Source organism: Oncorhynchus mykiss, chromosome 19 (assembly GCF_057628025.1).
Source record: "Oncorhynchus mykiss isolate SJ-2025 chromosome 19, ASM5762802v1, whole genome shotgun sequence".
NCBI lineage: Eukaryota > Metazoa > Chordata > Actinopteri > Salmoniformes > Salmonidae > Oncorhynchus > Oncorhynchus mykiss.
The window spans coordinates 49,813,869-49,835,484 of record NC_143040.1 but is presented as its reverse complement, the minus strand read 5'-3'; the positions used below and the strand labels follow the sequence as shown (position 1 = coordinate 49,835,484).

Below are 21,616 nucleotides of genomic sequence, written 5' to 3'. Positions count from 1 at the left end.
GTCATCCTCATGTCAGCCACCATCAACTGCAGGGAGTTTGCGGAGTACTTTGGCACCCCCATCCGCAGCCAGATGAACCCAGCCTATGTGTTTGAGGTGGAGGGGGCTCCCTACGCCATAGAGGAGTTCTACCTGGAGGACCTCTGCAGCCTGATTCCCTACAGGGTGAGAGGGGGAGCGCCAAGTCTAGTCTGTGGATGTAGCTGGTACTCATGGTTTAGACTAACCTAACACTGTGTCTATTAACTATCAGGTGGATACCCGCCGTCCAGATGACCCTTACATCACTGTGGAGATGTACAACGTGGCTGTCAGCCTTATCCAGAGCTTTGACGAGCTAGAGGCCAAAGATCAGAGGTGAGGGGTCAACAGCTTTACTCTTCATCTTAGCTCGCTTGATAAATAAACCATACTATTTGTTAATTACTTAGATGATTGACTTCGATGTCTTATAGTTATCCTGGTGTGTTTGTGTATCTCAGCAGTAGGACTGCGAGGGAGGGAGGCCTGTCTCTGCCAGACCGGGGCAGTGTGCTGGTGTTTCTCCCTGGTCTGGGTGAGATCCACTACATGCAGGAGGCTTTGTCCAAGCTGGTGCGCAAGAGGTGGGTGCTGTGTGTGTACATGTGCACTTTCAGTGGTGGCGTCTCTGGAGCGTGACTGGTAGTGTCCGGTGCATAGTAGAAACTTGATGGGGCTGTTATGGTGTATGTTTCAGACTGCAGGTGTACCCACTCCACTCCTCTGTCACTCTGGAGGAGCAGAATGGGGTGTTTCTGGTGCCTGTCCCAGGATACAGGAAGGTAACTATCACACCACAACCCAGTCTACTGAATAGGACTTCTATAATGCAAAGGGTTTTTGATGTTTTGTCTCTGTCTCAACAGATCATCCTCTCCACCAACATTGCAGAGAGCTCTGTTACGGTCCCAGATGTCAAATATGGTGTGTTTTCATTTTCACGTTTATAGACCTTCCTTGCTATATACTGCCGTACTGTATTCACTCCACATGTCTGAGTTTGTGACGTATTCTTGTTGACAGTGATTGATTTCTGTCTGGCACGACACATGGTCTGTGACAAAGAGACCCATTACCAGTCCCTCCGCCTCACCTGGGCCTCCAAGACCAACTGCAACCAGCGTAGAGGTACAGTACAGCAGGGTTTCTGGGGCCCCCCTGGGTGCACATTTTGTTTTTTTGCCCTAGCACTACACAGCTGATTCAAATAATCAAAGCTTGATGATGAATGAGTTATTTGAATCAGCTGTGTAGTGCTAGGGCAAAACCAAAATGTGCACCCAGGGGGAGAATTAGAATGGCCACTGAGGATTTGTGACTCACGTCTCCTCTGTCCCTCTCAGGCAGGGCTGGGCGAGTGTCTATGGGCTACTGTTACCGGCTGGTGACCAAGGAGTTCTGGAGGAATGAGATCCCAGACTATGTGGTTCCTGAGATGGTGGTAAGAGAGTCGAACATTAGGTCAGCCCTGATGGCAAAGAATCAAGCTCATAACTATGATCGACAGTATGATGTTTAACAACTGCAAAGTCAATGGATTTATTTGTTGATGGATTGATGCACTGTATGTGATTACTGAAAGACAAGGCATGCTACTCTACTAGACCTACATTGAGTGTACAAAACATTAGGAACACCTGCTTTTTCCATGACTGACCAGGTGAAAGTTATGATTCCTTATTAATGTCACTTGTTAAATCCACTTCAATCAGTGTAGATGAAGGGGAGGAGACACTTGAGACATGGATTGTGTATATGTGCCATTCAGAGGGTGAATGGGCAAAACAAAATATAAGTGCCTTTGAATAGGGTATGGTAGTAGTTTGTGTCAAGAACTACAATGCTGCTGGGTTTTTCACGCTCAACAGTTTCCAATGTGTGTATCAAGAATTGTCCAACACCCAAAGCACATCTAGCCAACTTGACACAACTGTGGGAAGCATTGGAGTCAACATGGGTCAGCATCCCTGTGTAATGCTTTCGACACCTTGTAGCGTAAATGCCCTGACAAATTGAGGCTATTCTGAGGGCAAAATGGGGTGCAACTCAATATTAAGAAGGTGTTCCTAAAGTTTTGTACGCTCAGTGTATAAAACTTCTATTTTATTCTGACTATTCCCAGCGTGCCCCCCTGGCTAACATCATGCTGAAGGTGAAGCTTCTGGACATGGGGGACCCCCGCTCCCTCCTCTCCACTGCTCTCTCACCCCCCCAACTCAATGACATTGAGAGGACCATACTCCAGCTCAAAGAGGTACCTCACTGTGGACCTTATCACAAACAACCATTGAAGTCATTGGATTCCTGTATTTGTGGAGAGGTTTCCAATAAGAATCTTAGATACAACGTTGCTGAACACCCAAATCTGTCACTGTGTGTTTGTGATGTTACAGTGGTTTCCTAACATTGGTTCTGCTGTGTCAGGACCTCTGCGTCAGCTAGCATTAGCTCTCTCAGTGGTGTTTGTGTGTGTGTTTGTCAGCTGTGACATAGCGGAGCGTAAAGTGTTTTGATTAAGTCTGTGTATGTGCTGTGGATGGGCTCTTTAGCTGGAAGGATTGATGGACGGAGCCATTTTTGTATTTTTTATTACTATTTTTGACTGTGTGTGTGTGATGCTTAAGTATTCTTGCAGTCAGTTGTTATTATTGAGGTAATGATAATTGTCATGACGTGTGTGTGAGGTGTAGATGGGTGCACTGTCTGTGGGGAACGATGGTCAAGGCCAGAAGCGTTTTGATGGAGAGCTGACGTTTCTGGGTCGGATCCTGGCTCACCTGCCTGTGGACCTGCACCTTGGGAAGATGATCGTGCTCGGCCACGTCTTTGGCTGTCTGGAGGAGTGCCTCATCATAGGTCAGTGGGGTCTGTGGTTTCTGCTTTGTCTGTAGGTGTGTGTTCAGGCCACGACTCCTCAACCTGTCTCTCTCCCTTAGCCGCCTCTCTGTCTCTGAAGAGCTTCTTTGCCATGCCCTCCCTGCAGCAGCTGGCAGGGTACAGGTGAGTCAGCACTTGAAAATGTATTTTCTCTCATACAGCAAAAAATATATAATTACACTTCTACAATATCTACCTCGTCACTGCCATTTGAGTTATTGTCTGCTGTAAGACTGTCATCCCTGTCCTCTCTTAAATGTTTGAATATTCAGGAGCAAGCTGTCGTTCGCACACGGTGTGCAGAGTGATTTGATTGCTTTTGTCAACGCATTCAAGGCTTGGCACACGTCCAGAAGCAAAGGAGAGTTGAGGCATCCAAAGGTGAGAGCATTTACAGTTGAAGTCGGAAGTTTACATACACTTAGGTTGGAGTCATTGAAACTTGTTTTTCAACCATTCCCCAAATTTCTTGTTAACAAACTATAGTTTTGGCAAGTCGGTTAGGACATCTACTTTGTGCATGACACAAGTCATTTTTACAACAATTGTTTACACAGATTATTTCACTTATAATTCACTGTATCACAATTCCAGTGGGTTAGAAGTTTACATACATTAAGTTGACTGTGCCTTTAAACAGCTTGGAAAATTCCAGAAAATGATGTCATGGCTTTAGAAGCTTCTGATAGGCTAATTGACATCATTTGAGTCAATTGGAGGTTTACCTCTGGATGTTTTTCAAGGCCTACCTTGAACTCAGTGCCTCTTTGCTTGACATCATGGGAAAATCAATAGAAATCAGCCCCAAAAAATGTGTAGACCTCCACAAGTCTGGTTCATCATTGGGAGCAATTTTCAAATGCCTGAAGGTACCATGTTCTGTTCAAACAATAGTACGCAAGCATAAACACCATGGGACCACACAGCTGTAATACCGCTCAGGAAGGAGACGCGTTCTACCTCTTAGAGATGAATGTACTTTGGTGCGAAAAGTGCAAATCAATAGCAAAGGACCTTGTGAAGATGCTAGAGGAAACGGGTACAAAATTATCTATAGCCACAGTAAAACGAGTCCTATATTGACATAACCTGAAAGGCCGCTCAGCAAGGAAGAAGCCACTGCTCCAAACCTGCCATAGAAAAACCACACTACGGTTTGCAACTGCACATGGGGACAAAGATTGTACTTTTGGAGAAATGTCCTCTGGTCTGATGAAACAAAAATAGAACTGTTTGGCCATAATGACCATCATTATGTTTGGAGGAAAAAGGGGGAGGCTTGCAAGCCGAAGAACACCATCCCAACCGTGAAGCACGGGGGTGGCAGCATCATGTTGTGGGGGTGCTTTGCTGCAGGAGAGACTGGTGCACTTCACAAAATAGATGGCATCATGAGGGAAGAAAATTATGTGGATATATTGAAGCAACATCTCAAGACATCAGTTAAAGCTTGGTCGCAAATGGGTCTTCTAAATGGACAATGACCCCAAGCATACTTCCAAAGTTGTTGCAAAATGGCTTAAGGACAAGAAAGTCAAGGTATTGGAGTGGCCATCACAAAGACCTGACCTCAATCCCATAGAAAACGTGTGAGCAGAACTGAAAAGGCGTGTGCGAGCAAGGAGGCCTACAAACCTGACTCAGTTACACCAGCTCTGTCAGGAGGAATGAGCCAAAATTCACCCAACTTATTGTGGGAAGCTTGTGGAAGGCTACCCTAAATGTTTGATCCAAGTTAAACAATTTAAAGGCAATGCTACCTAATACGAATTGAGTGTATGTACATTTCTGACCCACTGGGAATGTGATGAAAGAAATAATAGCTCAAATAAATCATTCTCTCTACTATTATTCTGACATTTCACATTCTTAAAATAAAGTGGTGATCCTAACTGACCTAAGACAGGGAATTTGTACTAGGATTAAATGTCAAGAATTGTGAAACTGAGTTTAAATCTATTTGGCTAAGGTGTATGTAAACTTCCGACTTCAACTGTAGATCATTATGTTACATCAATTACCTTTAAACATGGATAATACATAGACGTGTATGTAATAAAGGAGGTTCCTAAAGACATTAGACAAAGGTCCAGTATCTTGTTGAGATGGTTGCAGTAAGGTTGTGTGTGTATGTGTGTGTGTGCGTTCTTCCTCCCAGTCCGAGCTGGAGTGGGGCAAGGAGAACTGCATCCAGATCAAGAGGATCAGAGAGGTATAGAGACCAGCATCTCACGAAACACACACCAGGTGACCCCAATCCCTGACCTGACCCTGCCTCTCTGTGACCCCCAGGTGGCCGAGCTCTATGAGGACCTGAAGGAGAGAACGTCCCAGTTCAACATGCACGTGATTGAGAACCCAGTGCCAATGGACTACGCCAGCCTTCACAAGCAGAGGTTCATTCTGCAGGTGAGACTGAGGCACATGCCAGTATTCTGGAGCTCTACACCTTACTTCCAACGTAAAGCTATATGGTTATTATTTTGACCCTATAATATTATCTGTTGTACCTGCTATTCAGAATATCATTTGGCAGTGCTAACACTGTAGCCCCTGTCTATTTGATAGAATCTCCTCTTCTCTTTATACAGTGCCTTCAGAAAGTATTTATACTCCTTGACTTATTCCACATTTTGTTGTGTTACAGCCTGAATTGGAAATTGATTAAATGTATATATTTTTTCAGCCATCTACACTTCAATACCCATAATGATAAAATGCTAACATGGTTTTAGAAATGTTAGCTAATTTATTGAAAATGAAATACGGAAATGTCTCATTTAAGGTAAGTATTCACACCCCTTTGTATGACACTCCAAATTGAGCTCCGGTGAATCCAATTTCCTTTGATCATCCTTGAGATGTCACTACTTGATTTGAGTCCACCGGTGGCCAATTCAATTGTTTGGACATGATTTAGAAAGAAACACATCTGTCTATATGAGGTCCCAAAGTTGACAGTGCATATCAGAGCAGAAACTATACCATGAAGTCTAAGGAACTGTCTGTAGATCGCTGAGATAGAATTGTGGTAAGGAATACCCTGGGGAAGGGAATAACAGTTCTAGAGTGTTGAAAGTTTCCAAGAGCACAGTGTTCTCCACATTATCTGCCAAGAGCTGGCCATCAGACCAAACTGAGCAATCGAGCAAGAAAAACCTTGGTCAGGGAAGTGACCAAGAATCCAAAGACCACTCTGACAGAACTACAGAGTTCCTTGGCTGAGATGGGAGAACCTGACAGAAGGTCTCTACAGCACTTCACCAATCTGAGCTTCATGGGAGAGTGGCCAGACGGAATCCACCCCCTGAGAAAAGGCACATGACAGCACGCCTGGAGTTTGCAAAACGGCATGTGAAAGACTCTGAAAGCATAAGGCGAAAGATTCTGGTCTGATGAAACAAAAATGTAACTCTTTGTCCTGAATGCAAAGCGCTATGTCTGGAGAAAACCAGGCACAGCTCATCACCCGCATAACACCATCTCTACCGTGAAGCATGGTGGTGGCAGCATCATGCTATGGGGATACTTTTCAGAGGCAGGGACTGGGAGATTGGTAAGGATAGAGGGAACAATGAATGGAGCCAAATACAGGCAAATTGTTGATGAGAACCTGCTTCAGAGTGCAAACGACCTTAAACTGGTGCGAAGATTTATGTTCCAACAGGACAATGGCCTTAAGCACACAGCCAAAGCAACTCTGGAATTGCTTCAGAACAAGAATGTGAAAGTCCTTAAGTGGCCCAGCCGAAGCCCAGACTTGAATCCCATTGAAAAGCTGTGGAAAGACTTGAAGATTGCTGTTCACCCCACTGCTCCCCATCTAACCTAACAGAGCTTGAGAAAATCTGCAGGGGAAAATCACAAAATCCAGATGTGCAAAGCTGATATAGACATACCCAAGACCACTCAAAGCTGATATAGACATACCCAAGACCACTCAAAGCTGATACAGACATACCCAAGACCACTCAAAGCTGATATAGACATACCCAAGACCACTCAAAGCTGATATAGACATACCCAAGACCACTCAAAGCTGATATAGACATACCCAAGACCACTCAAAGCTGATATAGACATACCCAAGACCACTCAAAGCTGATATAGACATACCCAAGACCACTCAAAGCTGATACAGACATACCCAAGACCACTCAAAGCTGATACAGACATACCCAAGACCACTCAAAGCTGATACAGACATACCCAAGACCACTCAAAGCTGATACAGACATACCCAAGACCACTCAAAGCTGTAATCACCACCAAAGGTGCTTCTAAAAAGTATTGACTCGGGTGTGAATATTTATTTGAATATGTTATTTAATTTTAAATACATTTGCAAAAATGTAAATTAAAATGTAAAAAAAATGTTTTCATTTTGTCATTATGGGCTATTGTTTGTAGATTGGGGAAAACATATATTTGAATCAATTTTGAATTCAGGCTGTAACACAACATAATGTAGAATAAGCCGAGCGGTATGAATACTTTCTGAAGGCACTCCATCTTTCAGGTGGTTATCGCTGGTGCCTACTACCCTAACTACTTCTCTCAAGGGGAAATGGATGAAGAGCTGGCCTCCAAAGACCTGTCAGGCCATGATCCCAAAACAACAGTGCTGGTATGATGCCATTACCCCCTATCCCTGATTCCCTGATTTCAGATTCCTATACATTCATGAACGGTGTTTGTATGTTGTGAATGCTAGACCACTGCCATGCTCTTTGATTGTCTCGTCTCAGGTGAGGAACCTGCCCCCCTACAGTTTCCTGTACTACAAGCAACTGCAGTCCCTGTTCCGCCAGTGTGGCCAGGTCAAGTCCATAGCCTTCGATGGAGCCAGGTAACAAACGGATCAAACCTCCACTGGACTTAGAATAACTCATTATGTTACCTGTTTCATAGATAGATACTTCATAGATGTTTTGACCTAAATGGTCTTACATAGCTTATAGAATGCCCATAGTCCATTAGTAAGACAGATAAACATTTGTTGTGTGTTCCTTCAGAGGGCATGTAGAGTTCTACCGGACGACTACTCGAGGGTCGGGGGTGCTCCCTGAGGTGTCACTGGCCCTCCTCTTGGCCCACCAGAGGCATCCTCTGGACATTTTTGTGCATCCCAGTGACGAGGTGGAGACCTTTGCGGGGAGCAGGACCATCTGCCACATGAGATACGCTCGGTAGGGAGCCTATACATCCTTCTCACACTACTAATCTACTCAGCTGGGTTTTTAATCCTCGTTTCCTACAAAATACAGTTTGCTGCATTGGTGTAACATCGTCTAACCCCAACTTCTCAAGAGGAATGCATTTAGCGGAGTGAAAGTCAGTCAGACAGTTGATGTATAGGTAATGCCAGCTCTGGCTCAGGGCCAAATGCCTCTTCAGGAAGGTGGAGGTGTCCTGTTAGTGGGGGGGTTTGGGGGGAGTGGGCTTTGCCCGTAACCCTGCAGGCCTGCACCCCTCCACACTGGGCCTTGATGTAACCTGACATGCTTGCACTCTGGCTGACCCTCTACAGCCATCACACAGCCTCTGAGAGGGTAGATTTAGGCCGAGTCAGACTCTCTCCCTCCTCCTCACACACATATACAGACAGTGCTGTCATGAGTGAGTTACAGTCAGTTAGGTCAGTCCCATAGACTCCCTAATACAATGATGCAGCTCAGTGACTTTGACTGTTACACTAGCACTGTGTTCCCCCTTTGAGGGATCCTCCAGGCTTTTTAAGCATAATTCATTCTGTCCTGTGGTTTTCAGTGTGAATGTGGACTTCCAGAACAACTCGGTCTACCCAGTGGGGTTGCTGAGCAGCACCATCGACCCAGACAAGCTGCCCTCTAACCCCATCTTCGTGGTCAACATCACAGACGTTAGTCAGGCTGAGACTCCTCTTTCAGTCAAATTTCTGGGACTTGTTTTTGTGTAAATAAGTAATCTGGTGACGATTCTATCTAGAGGAACTGAATTTAGGTGATCACATATCCTCCATTTTGGCTATGCACAGTCTGTAGTGGATGTGGTAACCAAGCATGCCTCCTTCATCTTGGCTCCCTAGGTGGTGGAGGTGGGCCACTTCTGGGGCTTCCAGGCGGATGATGCCAGCATGGAGAAGCAGCGCCATCTGACAGCGGAGATTAATTCTCATGAGCTGTGTCCAGTTCCTGTCTCCCTCTACCCAAACCTGCTGTGCCTGGCACCTTTCTCTGAGGGCGACGAGCCGGGCCTCTACTACCGTGCCAAGATCCTGCATGTCTGCGGCAGCTCTGTGGAGGTACAAGCACATGCTCACTAAGCTCACTAAGCTCACTAGTACACACAATCACTCCCAGGTTGATTGCAGTTTTAGTGGATGAAAAATGTGTTCTGAATGTTCAAGGTTTTCTTTCTGGACTTTGGAAACACCAGTCTGGTGTCGTGTAGCTGCCTGAGGAAGCTACCTGCTGATATCATGGCCCACCCATTCCAGGTACAGCTACAGTGTTTTATTTAGGCAAAATGGTAAACATCTTTGGGCCACATCCTAATCAGGAGAGTTGATCTAGTATCCCTATATTCTGGTATGACTTTGTCCTGTATTCTGTTAGGATTGTGTTCTGCCCTGTCTCCTCAGGCCCAGGAGTTCCAGATCTCTGGGATGCGTCCATCGGCCCAGTCCATGATCCTGGGGGACCAGTGGAGCAGCCGTGCCCGCAACCGCTTTATCACGTTGGTGAACGGCCACCCGCTCATAGTCTCCCTGTTCTCCATCCTGCACGGCATCATGCGTGTGGAGCTGCTCATCAACACTGACACGGTCACCTCCAGCGTGGCTGACATCATGATGCAGGAGGGACACGCCATCAAGGCCGAGGAGAGCTTTGAGTCCAAGGTACCTCAAACACAGGCCAGCTTTCTGTCTGTCTTCACCGCAGCTTCTAGGATGTTGTGCTCATGGGGAATTGTTCAGTTATAGTTTTCCTGTTAGGCTTGGCTATAAACATTAATCATTTAGTGTTTCCTTGCTGTCCAGCAGTAGAAACAAAGGCTGTGACCCTGACAGTGCTGTGTGGTTGTGTGTCTTGCAGCAGAGCCATGACGTGCTGGTGTCTCTGTACAAAGACCTGCAGGACGGCACCTTCACTCCCAACGCTACCAGCAGCTCCTGGAAGACTAGCAAGGAGGAAGAGAAGCAGCTAATTGACAGCCTGCTCCAGTCCTTTGCCAAGACCAGCCAGTCCTCTCTGAAGAGCAAGGCAAGAACACTGGCCAAATGGCTGACTCACATTTCATAGACTACTACTGTGTTCAATAGACTGCCTGTCTGGTTCAACCAGGAAGTGTTGTTAGTTGTTCACCACAAGAGGGTGTCATTGTCTTTCTGCCTTTTGCCTGCCTCCTGACCAGAGGGTGGAGACATTTTGGTAGTACGTGAGCTGGTGTACATTTTGTTCTACGGTGTATTAGTGGCTGTGGGCCAGGGCCACACATTCCTCTCGGGAATTCATGGAACACAATTTGTTTCTGGGGGATGTTTTTACTGTTAACATGTATTGAATAATTGTGGATGAATGTTAGTGGCTACAGGATGCCCATTGTGTCTTAATGCTCACTGTAAGTAAAGTGTTGCTGATGCTGTTTCCCACAGGTTCGTGTGCATGGCCCGTCCAGTCCTCATAAAGTCAACTTCCACAGCTTTAGCAACGTCACCAACTACAGGTTAGTCAGTGTCACCTAGATCAGGTTAGAGTTTGGCCCAGTGCTGGTGACACTATATACCAGTGCTAATGAATGTGTTAACTCCTTACAGGTCGGTGCTCATAGAGAAGGACAGCATCAACTCCGTTGCGTTGAATGACAGTCCTCAGGACAGCCATCAGCGGATGCTGGTGGCTGGCTCCGTGTCTGTCAGTGCGACAGGTACAGTACTGGGAATGGGATATAATCTGGGACATAATAAGCACATTAGAATAAGGGTTAGACCATGGGTGTCCAACTCATTTTGCCCTGCGGTCTGCATTCGGTCTTCACCGAGGTCTGGAGGGTCGCACTCACCTTCAACATTTTCAAAAAAGAGTCCTCTTTCCAGCACTTTTGGAATTTTCAATGCTCCCGGACTGTCTAGGTTTCGATAACTGTTGGCAAGCTGGACAGAGTGAAATACACTTGAGTATAGAGAACATTAGGAACACCTTCCTAATATTGAGTTGCAGATCCCCACCCTTTGCCCTACGAACAGGATCAATTCGTCAGGGCATGCACTCTACAAGGTGTTGAAAGCATTCCACAGGGATGCTGGTCCATGTTGACTTCAACGCTTCCCACAGTTGTCAAGTTGGCTGTATGTCCTTTTGGTGGTGGAGAAGTCTTGCCACACAGGGAGACTGTTGAGTGTGAAAAACCCAGCAGCGTTGCAGTTCTTGACAAACCGGTGCACCTGGCACCTACTACCGTACCCCATTCAAAGGCACCCTCTGAATGGTACACATACACAATCCATGTCTCAATTGACTCAAGGCTTAAAAATAAATATTTAACCTGTCTCCTCCCCTTCATCTATACCAGGTATTCCCAAACAACACCAGCAATACCCCCAGGGGTACACCAAATATATGTGATTCACATTTAAAATAGATATTTTTTATTTAACTTTTTTTCACATTTTCAAACAGTCCATTTATATTTTCCAACAGGGCTATACATTTTAGGCTTTTTTTTCTCACCTGAGTAGCCTGTTTGAGAAAAAAATGTTTTAACCATCTAGTGTTCAGCGAAATAACACAATGTCAAATACAGGTAGCCTAGACAAATAATTAACATCCAATCATATTAACCGTTAATCTCTTGCGGGAATTCCACTAACTAGCCAAACGTAGCTGCTGCTCATGTTGGTATCTGTACTGATGGCGCAGAAGCCATAGTGGCATAGACATAGTGGAGTGGTAACGTGCATGCAAGCAATAACTCCCAACGACACTTGGTACACTGCAGCATCCACCAAGAGGCTCTTTCTGCCAAGGGAATGCCTGTCAGCTTGAAAGACATTGTGGACACTACAGTGAAAATGGTTAACTTTGTTAAAGCAAGGCTCCTGAACTCTCGTGTATTTTCTGCACTATACAATGATCTGTGCAGCGACCATGTAACACTTTTACAACATACAGCGCTGGTTATCAAGGGGCAAAGTATTGACACTTTTTTTTATTGAGAGATGAGCTTAACGTTTTCTTTATTGACCATTTTCACTTCTCTGACCGCTTGCATGATGACGAGTTTCTCACACGACTGGCCTATCTGGGTGATGTTTTTTCTCGCCTGAATGATCTGAATCTAGGATTACAGGGACTCTCCGCAACTATATTCAACGTGCGGAACAAAATTGAGGCTACGATTAAGAAGTTGGAGCTCTTCTCTGTCAGCATTAACAAGGACAACACACAGGTCTTTCCATCATTGTATGATTTTTTTTTTGTGTGCAAATGAACTCAAGCTTACAGACAATGTCAAATGTGATATAGTGAAGCACCTGTGTGAGTTGGGTGCGCAATTACGCAGGTACTTTCCCGAAACGGACGACATAAACAACTGGATTCGTTATCCCTTTTATGTCCTGCCTCCAGTCCACTTACCGATATCTGAACAAGAGAGCCTCATCAAAATTGCAACAAACAGTTCTGTGAAATTTGAATTTAATCAGAAGCCACTGCCAGATTTCTGGATTGGGCTGCGCTCAGAGTATCCTGCCTTGGCAAATAATGATGCCCTTTGCAACCACGTACCTATGTGAGAGTGGATTCTCGGCCCTCGCTAACATGAAAACTAAATACAGGCACAGACTGTGTGTGAAAAATGATTTAAGACTGAGACTCTCCAATACAACCCAACACTGCAGAGTTATGTGCATCCTTTCAAGCACATCCTTCTCATTAACCTGTGGTGAGTTATTTACAATCTAATGAACAAATAAGGTTTTATATGTAAGATGGTTAAATAAAGAGCAAAATTATTATTTGTGCCCTGATTCAATAAGAGCTCTTTGTCACTTCCCACTCATTCTTTGTCACTTCCCACTCATGTTTAATAAATGTATCGTACAGTGTGTGTGTGTGGCAGGCTTACAGTATTGCAAAAAAAAAACAAATTTGAGAGTGCGCTGACCCTGGTGCTAAAGGGTATACGCAGCTGGAGGTTGAATGTTTTGAAGGGGCACGAGACTATAAAAAGTTTGGGAACCACTGATCTACACTGATTGAAGTGGATTTAAAAAGTGACATCAATAAGGGATCTAGGGCAGTCCCCAACGGATAAACAATCTTAGTCGACAAAGTTGTCTGTTCTTTTGACCTATCAATTGCCCAACATTTTTAAACGTGTATTTTACCATAAATAGACACACTGTTTTAATAAAACCAACTATATGCAATGAGCTTGTCTGATGCTTTAAGCTTACGGTTTGATGCCTCAAGATGTCGCCAGAGATCGAGATAACCAGAAGGGACATTTTTTTAACCTGACCTAGCTATTCTCCTCCCGCTCCTGCTGGCTTTCGCAGATTCTACCATCATGCTCCTGAAGTTTCCGGTAATAGGCTACATGAGGAGTGGGCAACCTTTCTCATGTGCAATGCCAATTTATCTAACCTTTTCTACTGATCTGCGTGCCAGTTATGGTTTTCATATGCACATTTTCGTGAGACAGTTTCATTTCATAATAACGTCTATCTCAAAATCATTGTAATTTGGTAAATCAAATGTCTATCCAAAATGAAAATAATACTAACCTAAAAAGTAACTTTATTGCCAACAAATAAAAACATTGCAGCCTGCATGTAATATCCTGATTTAAAAAAAATATATATATATATCCAAATTACCGGCCGTGACTGGGAGTCCCGTAGGGCGGCACACAATTGGCCCAGCGTAGTCCGTGTTAGGGAAGGGTTTGGCCAGGGCGGCTTTACTTGGCTCATCGCACTCTAGCAACTCATTGTGGCGGGCCGGGCACCTGCAGGCTGACATCGTCGTCAGTTTCCTTAGAAACATTGGTGCAGCTGGCTTCCCGGTTAAGCAAGCGGGTGTTAAGAAGCTCTGTTTGGCGGGTCATGTTTCGGAGGACACATGACTCAACCTTCGCCTCTCTCAAGCCCATTGGAGAGTTGCAGCGATGAGACAAGATCGTAATCACAAAATTGGGGGGAAAAATTGGGTACAAATTAAAATACAATTACAAAAAACCTTTGCTCGGTACTTTGTTGAAGCACCTTAGGCAGCGATTATAGCCTCGAGTCTTCAAGCTTGGCACACCTGTATTTGGGGAGCTTCTCCCATTCTTTCCTGCAGATCCAATCAAGCTCTGTCAGATTGGATGGGTAGCGTTGCTGCACAGCTATTTTCAGGTCTCTCCAGAGATGTTCGATCTGATTCAAGTCCGGGCTCTGGCTCGGCCACTCAAGGTCCCGAAGCCACTCCTGCGTTGTCCTTTTGGAAGGTGAACCTTCCCCAGTCGGAGGTCCTGAGCGCTCTGGAAAAGGTTTTCATAGAGGATCTCTGTACTTTGCTCCGTTCATCTTTGCCTCGATCCTGACTAGTCACCCAGTCCCCGTCGCTGAAAAACATCCCCACAGCATGATGCTGCCACCACGATGCTTCACCGAAGGGATGGTGCCAGGCTTCCTCCAGATGTGACGCTTGGCATTCAGTCCAAAGAGTTCAATCTTGGTTTCATCAGACCAGATAATCTTGTTTCTCATCTGGTCTGGGAGTCTTTAGGTGACTTTTGGCAAACTCCAAGCGGGCTGTCGTGCCTTTTACTGAGTGGCTTCCATCTGGCCACTCTACCATAAAGGCCTGATTGGTGGAGGGCTGCAGAGTTGGTTGTCCTTCTGGAAGGTTCTCCCATCTCCAAAGAGGAGCTTTGTCAGAGTGACCCTGACCAAGGGCCCTTCTCCCCCGATTGCTCAGTTTGGCTAGGCGGCCAGCTCTAGGAAGAGTCTTGTTGGTTCCAAACTTCTTCCATTTAAGAATGATGGAGGCCACTGCGTTCTTTGACATTCAATGCTGCAGAAATGTTTTGGTACCCTTCCCTAGATCTGTGCCTCCACACAATCCTGTCTCGTAGCTCTACGAACAATTCCTTTGACCTCATGGCTTGATTTTTGCTCTGGCATGCACTGTCAACTGTGGGACCTTTTTATATAGTCAGGTGTGTGCCTTTCCAAATCATGTCCAATCAATTGAATTTAGCACAGGTAGACAGCTAATCAAGTTGTAGAAACATCTCAAGGATAATCAATGGAAACAGGATGCACCTGAGCTCAATTTCGAGTCTCATAGTAAAGGGTCTGAATACTTATGTAAATAAGATATTTCAGTTTTTTAGTTTAATACATTTGCAAAAATGTCTTAACCTGTCATTATGGGGTATTATGTGTAGATTGCTGAGAATTTTGTTTTATAGTCCATTATAGAGTAAGGCTGTAATGTTACAAAATGAGGATAAAGTCAAGGGGTCTGAATACTCTCTGAAGGCACTGTATATGTATATATCAGTGGCGGCTCCTCAGAGGAGGAAGGGGAGGACCAAACTCAGTGAATTTCATTAAAAATAGAATAATAAAAAAGTTATCCTTTTTAGATAAAACTAAATATATTCATGTCACCAAATTGATTAAAACACACTGTTTTGCAATGGTCTACAGTATCCTCAACAGCACTCCGTAGGGTAGCACCATAGCGTAGCTGAAAGACAGCTGGCTTCCGTCCTCCTCTTGTTACATTGACTTCAATGCAATACCTAGGAAGCTCTTCCATAGACTTGCACAGTAATTATGACAACTTCAGAGGACGTCCTCCATCCTATCAGAGCTCTTGCAGCATGAACTGACATGTTGTTCACCCAATCGAAGGATCAGAGAATGAATCTAGTACTGAAAGCATAAGCTACACCTAGCTAGCACTGCAGTGCATAAAATGTGGTGAGAAGTTGACTCATGCCAAGACTCATGCAAAGCTGTCATCAAGGCAAAGGGTTGCTACTTTGAAGAATCTCAAATATAAAATATATTTAGATTTGTTTGACACTTTTTTGGTTACCATATGTTATTTCATTTTTGATGTCTTCACTATTATTCTACAATGTAGAAAATTTGTAAAAATAAAGAAAAACCCTTGAATGACTAGGTGTGTCCAAACTTTTGACTAGTTGTGTGTGTGTGTGTGTTAGTCGAGCAATAACACAATCTCGGTCAACCAACAGCCTAACGACCAAACAATCGACCAGTCGACTAATTGGGGTCAGGCCTAAAGGGATCATAGCTGTCACCTGGATTCACCTGGTCAATCTGTCATGGAAAGAGCAGGTGTTAATGTTTTGTCCATTTCTACACTTTTGATTTGAGTCATTTCCATGTCGATTGTTTTCCCATCAAGTCTTTTTTTTATTTGTACTTTTTTTTAAATGACTCTAACCACCAACGGGCTTGCTGTTAGTTTAGACCCTACCAGAAATGTACATTTGTCTTGGTCGTAACAGTAAGATGCGTATATGTGTGTGCTGATATAGGCGCACAGATTCTACTGAAGGAGACCACACTGATGCCTCACATCCGCGGCCTGCCTGCACTCATCACCATGCTCTTCACCCCTGCCACAGAGCTACGGTCAGTATGCTTGGAGATGGTATACTCATCACATGTAATCAAATTACCTACCATACCTTTTATAGGGAATGTACAATTATGGGCAGGTTTTATTAAATGTTAACATAAATAATTTGTCATATTCACGTCAAATCATGCATTTAGTCATAAAGGTCTGTTAATGTAACTTTGCCTGTTCTCTGCAGCACCAACGAGGAGAGGACCAGCTACACTGGTGCCCTCTGTGGTCTGGGGTGGAACGTCCAGTCTCAGGCAGCTGCCCTGCCTGAACATGACATGGAGCTCGCCTTTGATGTCAAATTCGATGTAGAGGACATCACTGAGGTAGCGAACATCCATATAGTTCCTCATAGACCCTTCATATCCATATGTATCGTGTTTTAAAACTTCAACTTTCCACATATAATCAGTGTGTTTTGTGTTGGATCAGATCAATGCGTTGCGTGGTGCTATTAACCGTCTGGTGTGTGAGGGGCCCAACGGTCCTCTGCACCTGGGGCCTGACAGGATCAACAGCCTGCAGGAGGACTGCCGCGAACGACTCGTCAGTCTGTTTACAAAGTCACCCCCTCGAGAAGACCTTGCTCCTGTGTACCATGAGGAACCAAAGCAATGGAACCAGGTATGGCTTGAATTCATGGTGTAATGTTAGTTTTCCCCACTTCAATCAATTCTGTCCTGAGCTTTTATAGAGCGTAAGGTCCATACTTAATCATACTTTCTAGTGTTAAAACAATTCATGTTGAGCTTGTCTGGTGTGGCCATGTTGTGTACAGGTGGATCCCAGTCAGAAGATGGAGATTGTCCAAAAGGAAGATGGAAAGAGCAAAGGGGTCCTGTTCCAGCTACACCCCGTCACACTGCTCAACATATGAGCCCATTCTAAAGCAGCAACCAGAACACAGCATGCTGTCCTGTTTTCACCTCCACTACTCTTATGTTTTACAAGATTCTTGCTTATGGTAACCCTCAGGAGGGACAATCTCTTTTGATAATTATTATTATTTTTTTAAATTGTGCAATTGTTATGACTTATTTTACTTAAGGTCCTGCCATGCTTCTTTGGCTGTGTTATGTTGTTCAGCTTTTCTATTGCTGTGCTGGTGTAATTATACTTTCTAAACACCTATCCTTTTCTATTTTGATAGTGATATTTAAAACAATGGCATTACCATTTTTATTTGTATAAATTAATCTGACTTAGTCTGAAGGTATGGTGCTGGTTTCAGTTCGGTACTGTACTTACAAAAATACACATTTGAGTGCTTACAACAGATGAGACTTGTCTGTCACTGTCGGTCTCCATTCAAACTCAGGAATAGTCCATCAGAGTAACCTAACAGCCAAGTTAAATTTGTCACCTCAGCATACTGATATGCGCATGCAGGCATGAAAGGGTCTTCTGTGCCAGAAGGAATCAACGTGTATTTATAGAATGTAATTTCAAATCCCTTTTGGAGATTTTCCAAGTGTTGTATGCACCGTGTACCCTACGAAACATGAACACCTCATATATCCTCTTATTTATAACACAAGACTAGACTGCCCTAGTCAAATGAAACAGTTTTGTCTTGGACCCCGTTTTCAGTAAAGCGTCTGAAAAACTATAACATAATACATCAAGGAACATTTATTTTTCTTATTCTGTAATGAAATACATACTGTAAGTGCAAATAGTTAGTCCAGGGTCTAATAACTACATTGAGTATAGTTGGACAGTTAATTCAAACAAATGAAATATCATCAGATATTCCTTGTCTTCATGGTAGTCAAACAACGGTACCTAAAACACCAGCTTGTGTATAGTTCCTTATAGTTATACAAAAGCAAAAACCCTACAATTACCACATCTAAAACACATTGTCAAATTATTTTGTGCTTAAAAACACCAAAAGGAAATAATTTTATATATATTGTCATATACTGAGAGAAGCCCCACCAGCAAACTCGAACATGAAGCGGTATTTAACATTGGCAGCAGAGCATTTCTGTAGGCATATCTCTTTTTTGTGCCAAATCTTAGTTTGTTGTAAGCACAGCAAAAAAATGTAGCATGAAAAACTGCACAAAATATATCAAATATTTACTCAAGGCTTGACGTCATGCACTTAATAACAAGCAACACATAAGAAAAAAAGGCTGGTTCTTTTTGTTGTTCAGAATTGTGTACTTGTCTATCTAGACAGAAGATCTTGAACATGAGTAATTTACTTTGTGTTAACTGTTCTAGACAGTTTTGGGGTCAGGGCTTCTTCAGTGGTTGGTTTTAGAGAACACCTAGATGAAATAGTACTACCCCACAGATAATGACAAGGCTCTCCAACAATGATCAAGCTGTCTGAGCTGGACCTCGCTGTTAGCTAGACTCGTGTCTACTCTTCCTTTCGCTTGGCCCCGGGGATCTTCGCCTGGATCCTGTTGCGACAAAACATGAGGTCAACTCGGATACAGTACTGATTTATGTCAGTGTAGTCATGAACCTTTTCTAGTTTGTATCAAGATTATCATTACAATCTATTTCTTAGGTGGATGTTCCAGAAACTACCATGTTCATTCTTGAGTAGAAAAGGTCATAACCACTTACTTCCCCACTACGGAGTTCACTTGGGTCCGTATTAGTCCAACATATTGGTCAATCTGTGCCTGAGACAGAAAACAATTTAGATTCAATAAAAAGTTATTTTGTGAGTTAATTACAAAAATGTATTCTAGAGAGTGAGGGTAAATTCTTACCTGGTGTTTCTCATAGACAATGGGCATGCTAAACATGGACACCACGGCTGTAGGGGACGAGCGAGGGAGAGACGGCATGTTAAAGCAGTTTGACCTCGTCACCCCCTGGGAATATACTAAAATATGCACACATTGTGTCCACAGAGCCCCACTCCAGCTCAGAGACTTATCTACACTAGGTAGAAAAATAACACAAATATGAGATACTTTGTCTTCAGTTGTGAATGAAACCTTTGAACAAAGCCCTTCATAAATAACCTTTTGGAATTTCGTCCGATGGATCTTTTTGGGAAGTGAAGCGACTGAACTTTAATCTAAGATTAAAATCAATTGTTTTTGCTAAAAAGGGCAGAAGGGAATAATCCACTTTGATACAGAACTTAATTGATACAGATTGCAGTAAAACTCTGGTTCCATGAAGAACCATATGTTGTGATCTTGTCAGGAGGTCATGTGCTCCACAGCGTGTTGTTCTCTCTGTGTTGGGTTAATCATTTACTGACAATGGGGTACTGTGATGCGTGCTTATTACAGCCCAGTGATTATAGTAAAAACTCATACAGACTGGCTTTGTGATCTTGTAGATTGAGAGGTTCCAATATGATGCATTATATTCCATTTTGTTATAAAATGATGTTAGAAGAGATCAAATATGAGCTGTATGTCAGGCTCAACATGGTGGGAAGGCAGTAAAGGGGTGCAGAGCTGAGTAGAACAGTAGCTAGTCATTGGAGGATCCTCACCTAGAATAAGCAGAGTCAGGCCATTGAAGAGAGCGCCCACATAGGTCAGCAGCCACATCAGCACAGCAAACTGCAACACAATGTGAAAACACTTGGCACTGCTTCACCAAACAAGCCCACCCCCACAATTTATGGTATGTTTATTTGATGATTGACAGAAGGTATAAAATACAAAAAGAATTAGATATTTTAGGTTTTAACATGTCCATTGATGACATTTGACAGTAGAAATAGTAGTGAGATTACAGACATTAAAAAGTGGAGTGTTGGTAAGGTGTTAGTGTCCATATCATTCTTGTAAAAGCCGAGAGATGAGAGGCTGACCTTCAGTGAGTCGATGAGGTCCTGGACCAGGAAAAGCCTACGGAGCTCCTTCATACAGGTGTTGGCGTAGAGCAAAGCCTTGTCAGCATAATTACCAATCTGATCCTGGGACAGGGAGATCTCCACTTCCAGATAGGATCTGTTTGGGGGAAAAGTACAAGAGACTGTTGGTGTCTAGGCTAAAGTGACTTTGTAAAACTGATTTGTGAATGTAAATGGCAGATTTTTTAATGTGCTGAGAACCTCTTATCATCTTTCACTCACTTGAACGGGTGTCCTTCATCGGTCTTCTGCACAGCCTGAAGCACAGACTTGTAGATCCTGAAGCTGATGCTGGCAGAGAGGGCGGCCAGGGTTAAGTAGGCTCCCACACTGACCACACTGAACTGGGTCAGAGAGAAGAGCAGCAGGAGCACGCTGCCAAACACAGCTCCAGACTGCTTCACGTTCCTCCAGTAGAGCAGGTCAATGGCTGGGGGGAGGACAGAGACAGGAGAGCAGGGTTAGGATCCAGAGTTAGGCCCAGTATTACACAGTGACAGTATGATGACCTAACCGTAAGGTCACCCCAGCATGACACAATATGACCCAACCATCGGTCACTTCAGCATTACAGTGATAGAATGACTTCACAGTGCTCAATTTACAGTGTTCCTGTCTACGCTGTGATATCACTTACAGTGCCGTAATCCCATGTGTCCCAGGCATTTAGGTCAAATAACTGGAATCCCATAGCAGTCAGAAGTCCTCAGAGACCCCTGACGTGTGGGATTTTGCTCTAAACTATATTTTTATTGCGTTTGATTCAGCTGTGGATTCATAAACGTAGGTGTGAATGTGTCTTAAGTGAAAACTTTTCTATCCGGCTTCTTTTCCCCTATATATAGAGTGACCTTTGCCAACGATAATAGCGAGCTGACTACTACTTGTTGAACAAGTGTCACTCAATTTATGTTGCCACACACCGGTGGTGGCACTCTATCTGCCAGTGACGTGTGATTATCAGTAGTAGTGGTCAGCACTCGGCCTGGTCACACACACAAGCGACCTTGCAGTACCCTAACACAACCTGGTTCCCCAGTAGTACAACTGTACTAGCCATTCACAGAGCTGGGTTAATCATTGGCTTGTGGAGCCAGTGGCATAAATAGATCCAGATAGTGTCCAGAGATAACAGCTTAAAGTGACCTGGTCATTCTACAGCTCTACGGCCAGAGGAATTAGAGCACAGTAACAGATGAGGCCCATTTGGGACCATAAGAATGAACAAACT

General features: G+C 43.9%; 2 protein-coding genes across 5 annotated transcripts in view; one reads left to right on the top strand and one right to left on the bottom strand.

Annotated features, from left to right (window-relative positions):
* The window catches only part of tdrd9 (tudor domain containing 9), a 30,566-nt gene extending 12,747 nt beyond the window's left edge, over positions 1–17,819 (top strand). For 3 of the 4 annotated variants that reach the window (XM_021574274.3, XM_090211269.1, XM_021574275.3), the window contains 27 exons: positions 1–165; positions 254–357; positions 483–605; positions 719–803; positions 888–945; positions 1,045–1,149; positions 1,365–1,462; positions 2,144–2,275; positions 2,712–2,877; positions 2,958–3,021; positions 3,171–3,279; positions 5,057–5,110; positions 5,191–5,307; positions 7,418–7,525; positions 7,647–7,747; positions 7,914–8,087; positions 8,668–8,779; positions 8,966–9,181; positions 9,287–9,376; positions 9,521–9,778; positions 9,975–10,142; positions 10,535–10,605; positions 10,697–10,806; positions 16,447–16,543; positions 16,729–16,867; positions 16,974–17,165; positions 17,320–17,819. In XM_021574274.3, coding sequence (XP_021429949.3) covers positions 1–165; positions 254–357; positions 483–605; positions 719–803; positions 888–945; positions 1,045–1,149; positions 1,365–1,462; positions 2,144–2,275; positions 2,712–2,877; positions 2,958–3,021; positions 3,171–3,279; positions 5,057–5,110; positions 5,191–5,307; positions 7,418–7,525; positions 7,647–7,747; positions 7,914–8,087; positions 8,668–8,779; positions 8,966–9,181; positions 9,287–9,376; positions 9,521–9,778; positions 9,975–10,142; positions 10,535–10,605; positions 10,697–10,806; positions 16,447–16,543; positions 16,729–16,867; positions 16,974–17,165; positions 17,320–17,418 — 3,315 coding nt within the window. In that variant the 3' untranslated portion in view covers positions 17,419–17,819. Of the gene's footprint in view, positions 166–253; positions 358–482; positions 606–718; positions 804–887; positions 946–1,044; positions 1,150–1,364; positions 1,463–2,143; positions 2,276–2,705; positions 2,878–2,957; positions 3,022–3,170; positions 3,280–5,056; positions 5,111–5,190; positions 5,308–7,417; positions 7,526–7,646; positions 7,748–7,913; positions 8,088–8,667; positions 8,780–8,965; positions 9,182–9,286; positions 9,377–9,520; positions 9,779–9,974; positions 10,143–10,534; positions 10,606–10,696; positions 10,807–16,446; positions 16,544–16,728; positions 16,868–16,973; positions 17,166–17,319 lie in introns of those variants that run through there. The other variant, XM_090211271.1, reaches the window with a different exon arrangement.
* Positions 17,820–18,155: 336 nt separating this feature from the next.
* The window catches only part of LOC110497848 (reticulon-1), a 50,374-nt gene continuing 46,913 nt past the window's right edge, over positions 18,156–21,616 (bottom strand). The window contains exons 4-9 of the mRNA XM_021574279.3: positions 20,608–20,815; positions 20,344–20,482; positions 20,020–20,089; positions 19,277–19,323; positions 19,128–19,186; positions 18,156–18,958 (exon numbers count right to left, since the gene is read on the bottom strand). Of these exons, the coding sequence (XP_021429954.3) occupies positions 18,916–18,958; positions 19,128–19,186; positions 19,277–19,323; positions 20,020–20,089; positions 20,344–20,482; positions 20,608–20,815 (566 nt within the window). The 3' untranslated portion in view covers positions 18,156–18,915. The remainder of the gene's footprint in view (positions 18,959–19,127; positions 19,187–19,276; positions 19,324–20,019; positions 20,090–20,343; positions 20,483–20,607; positions 20,816–21,616) is intronic.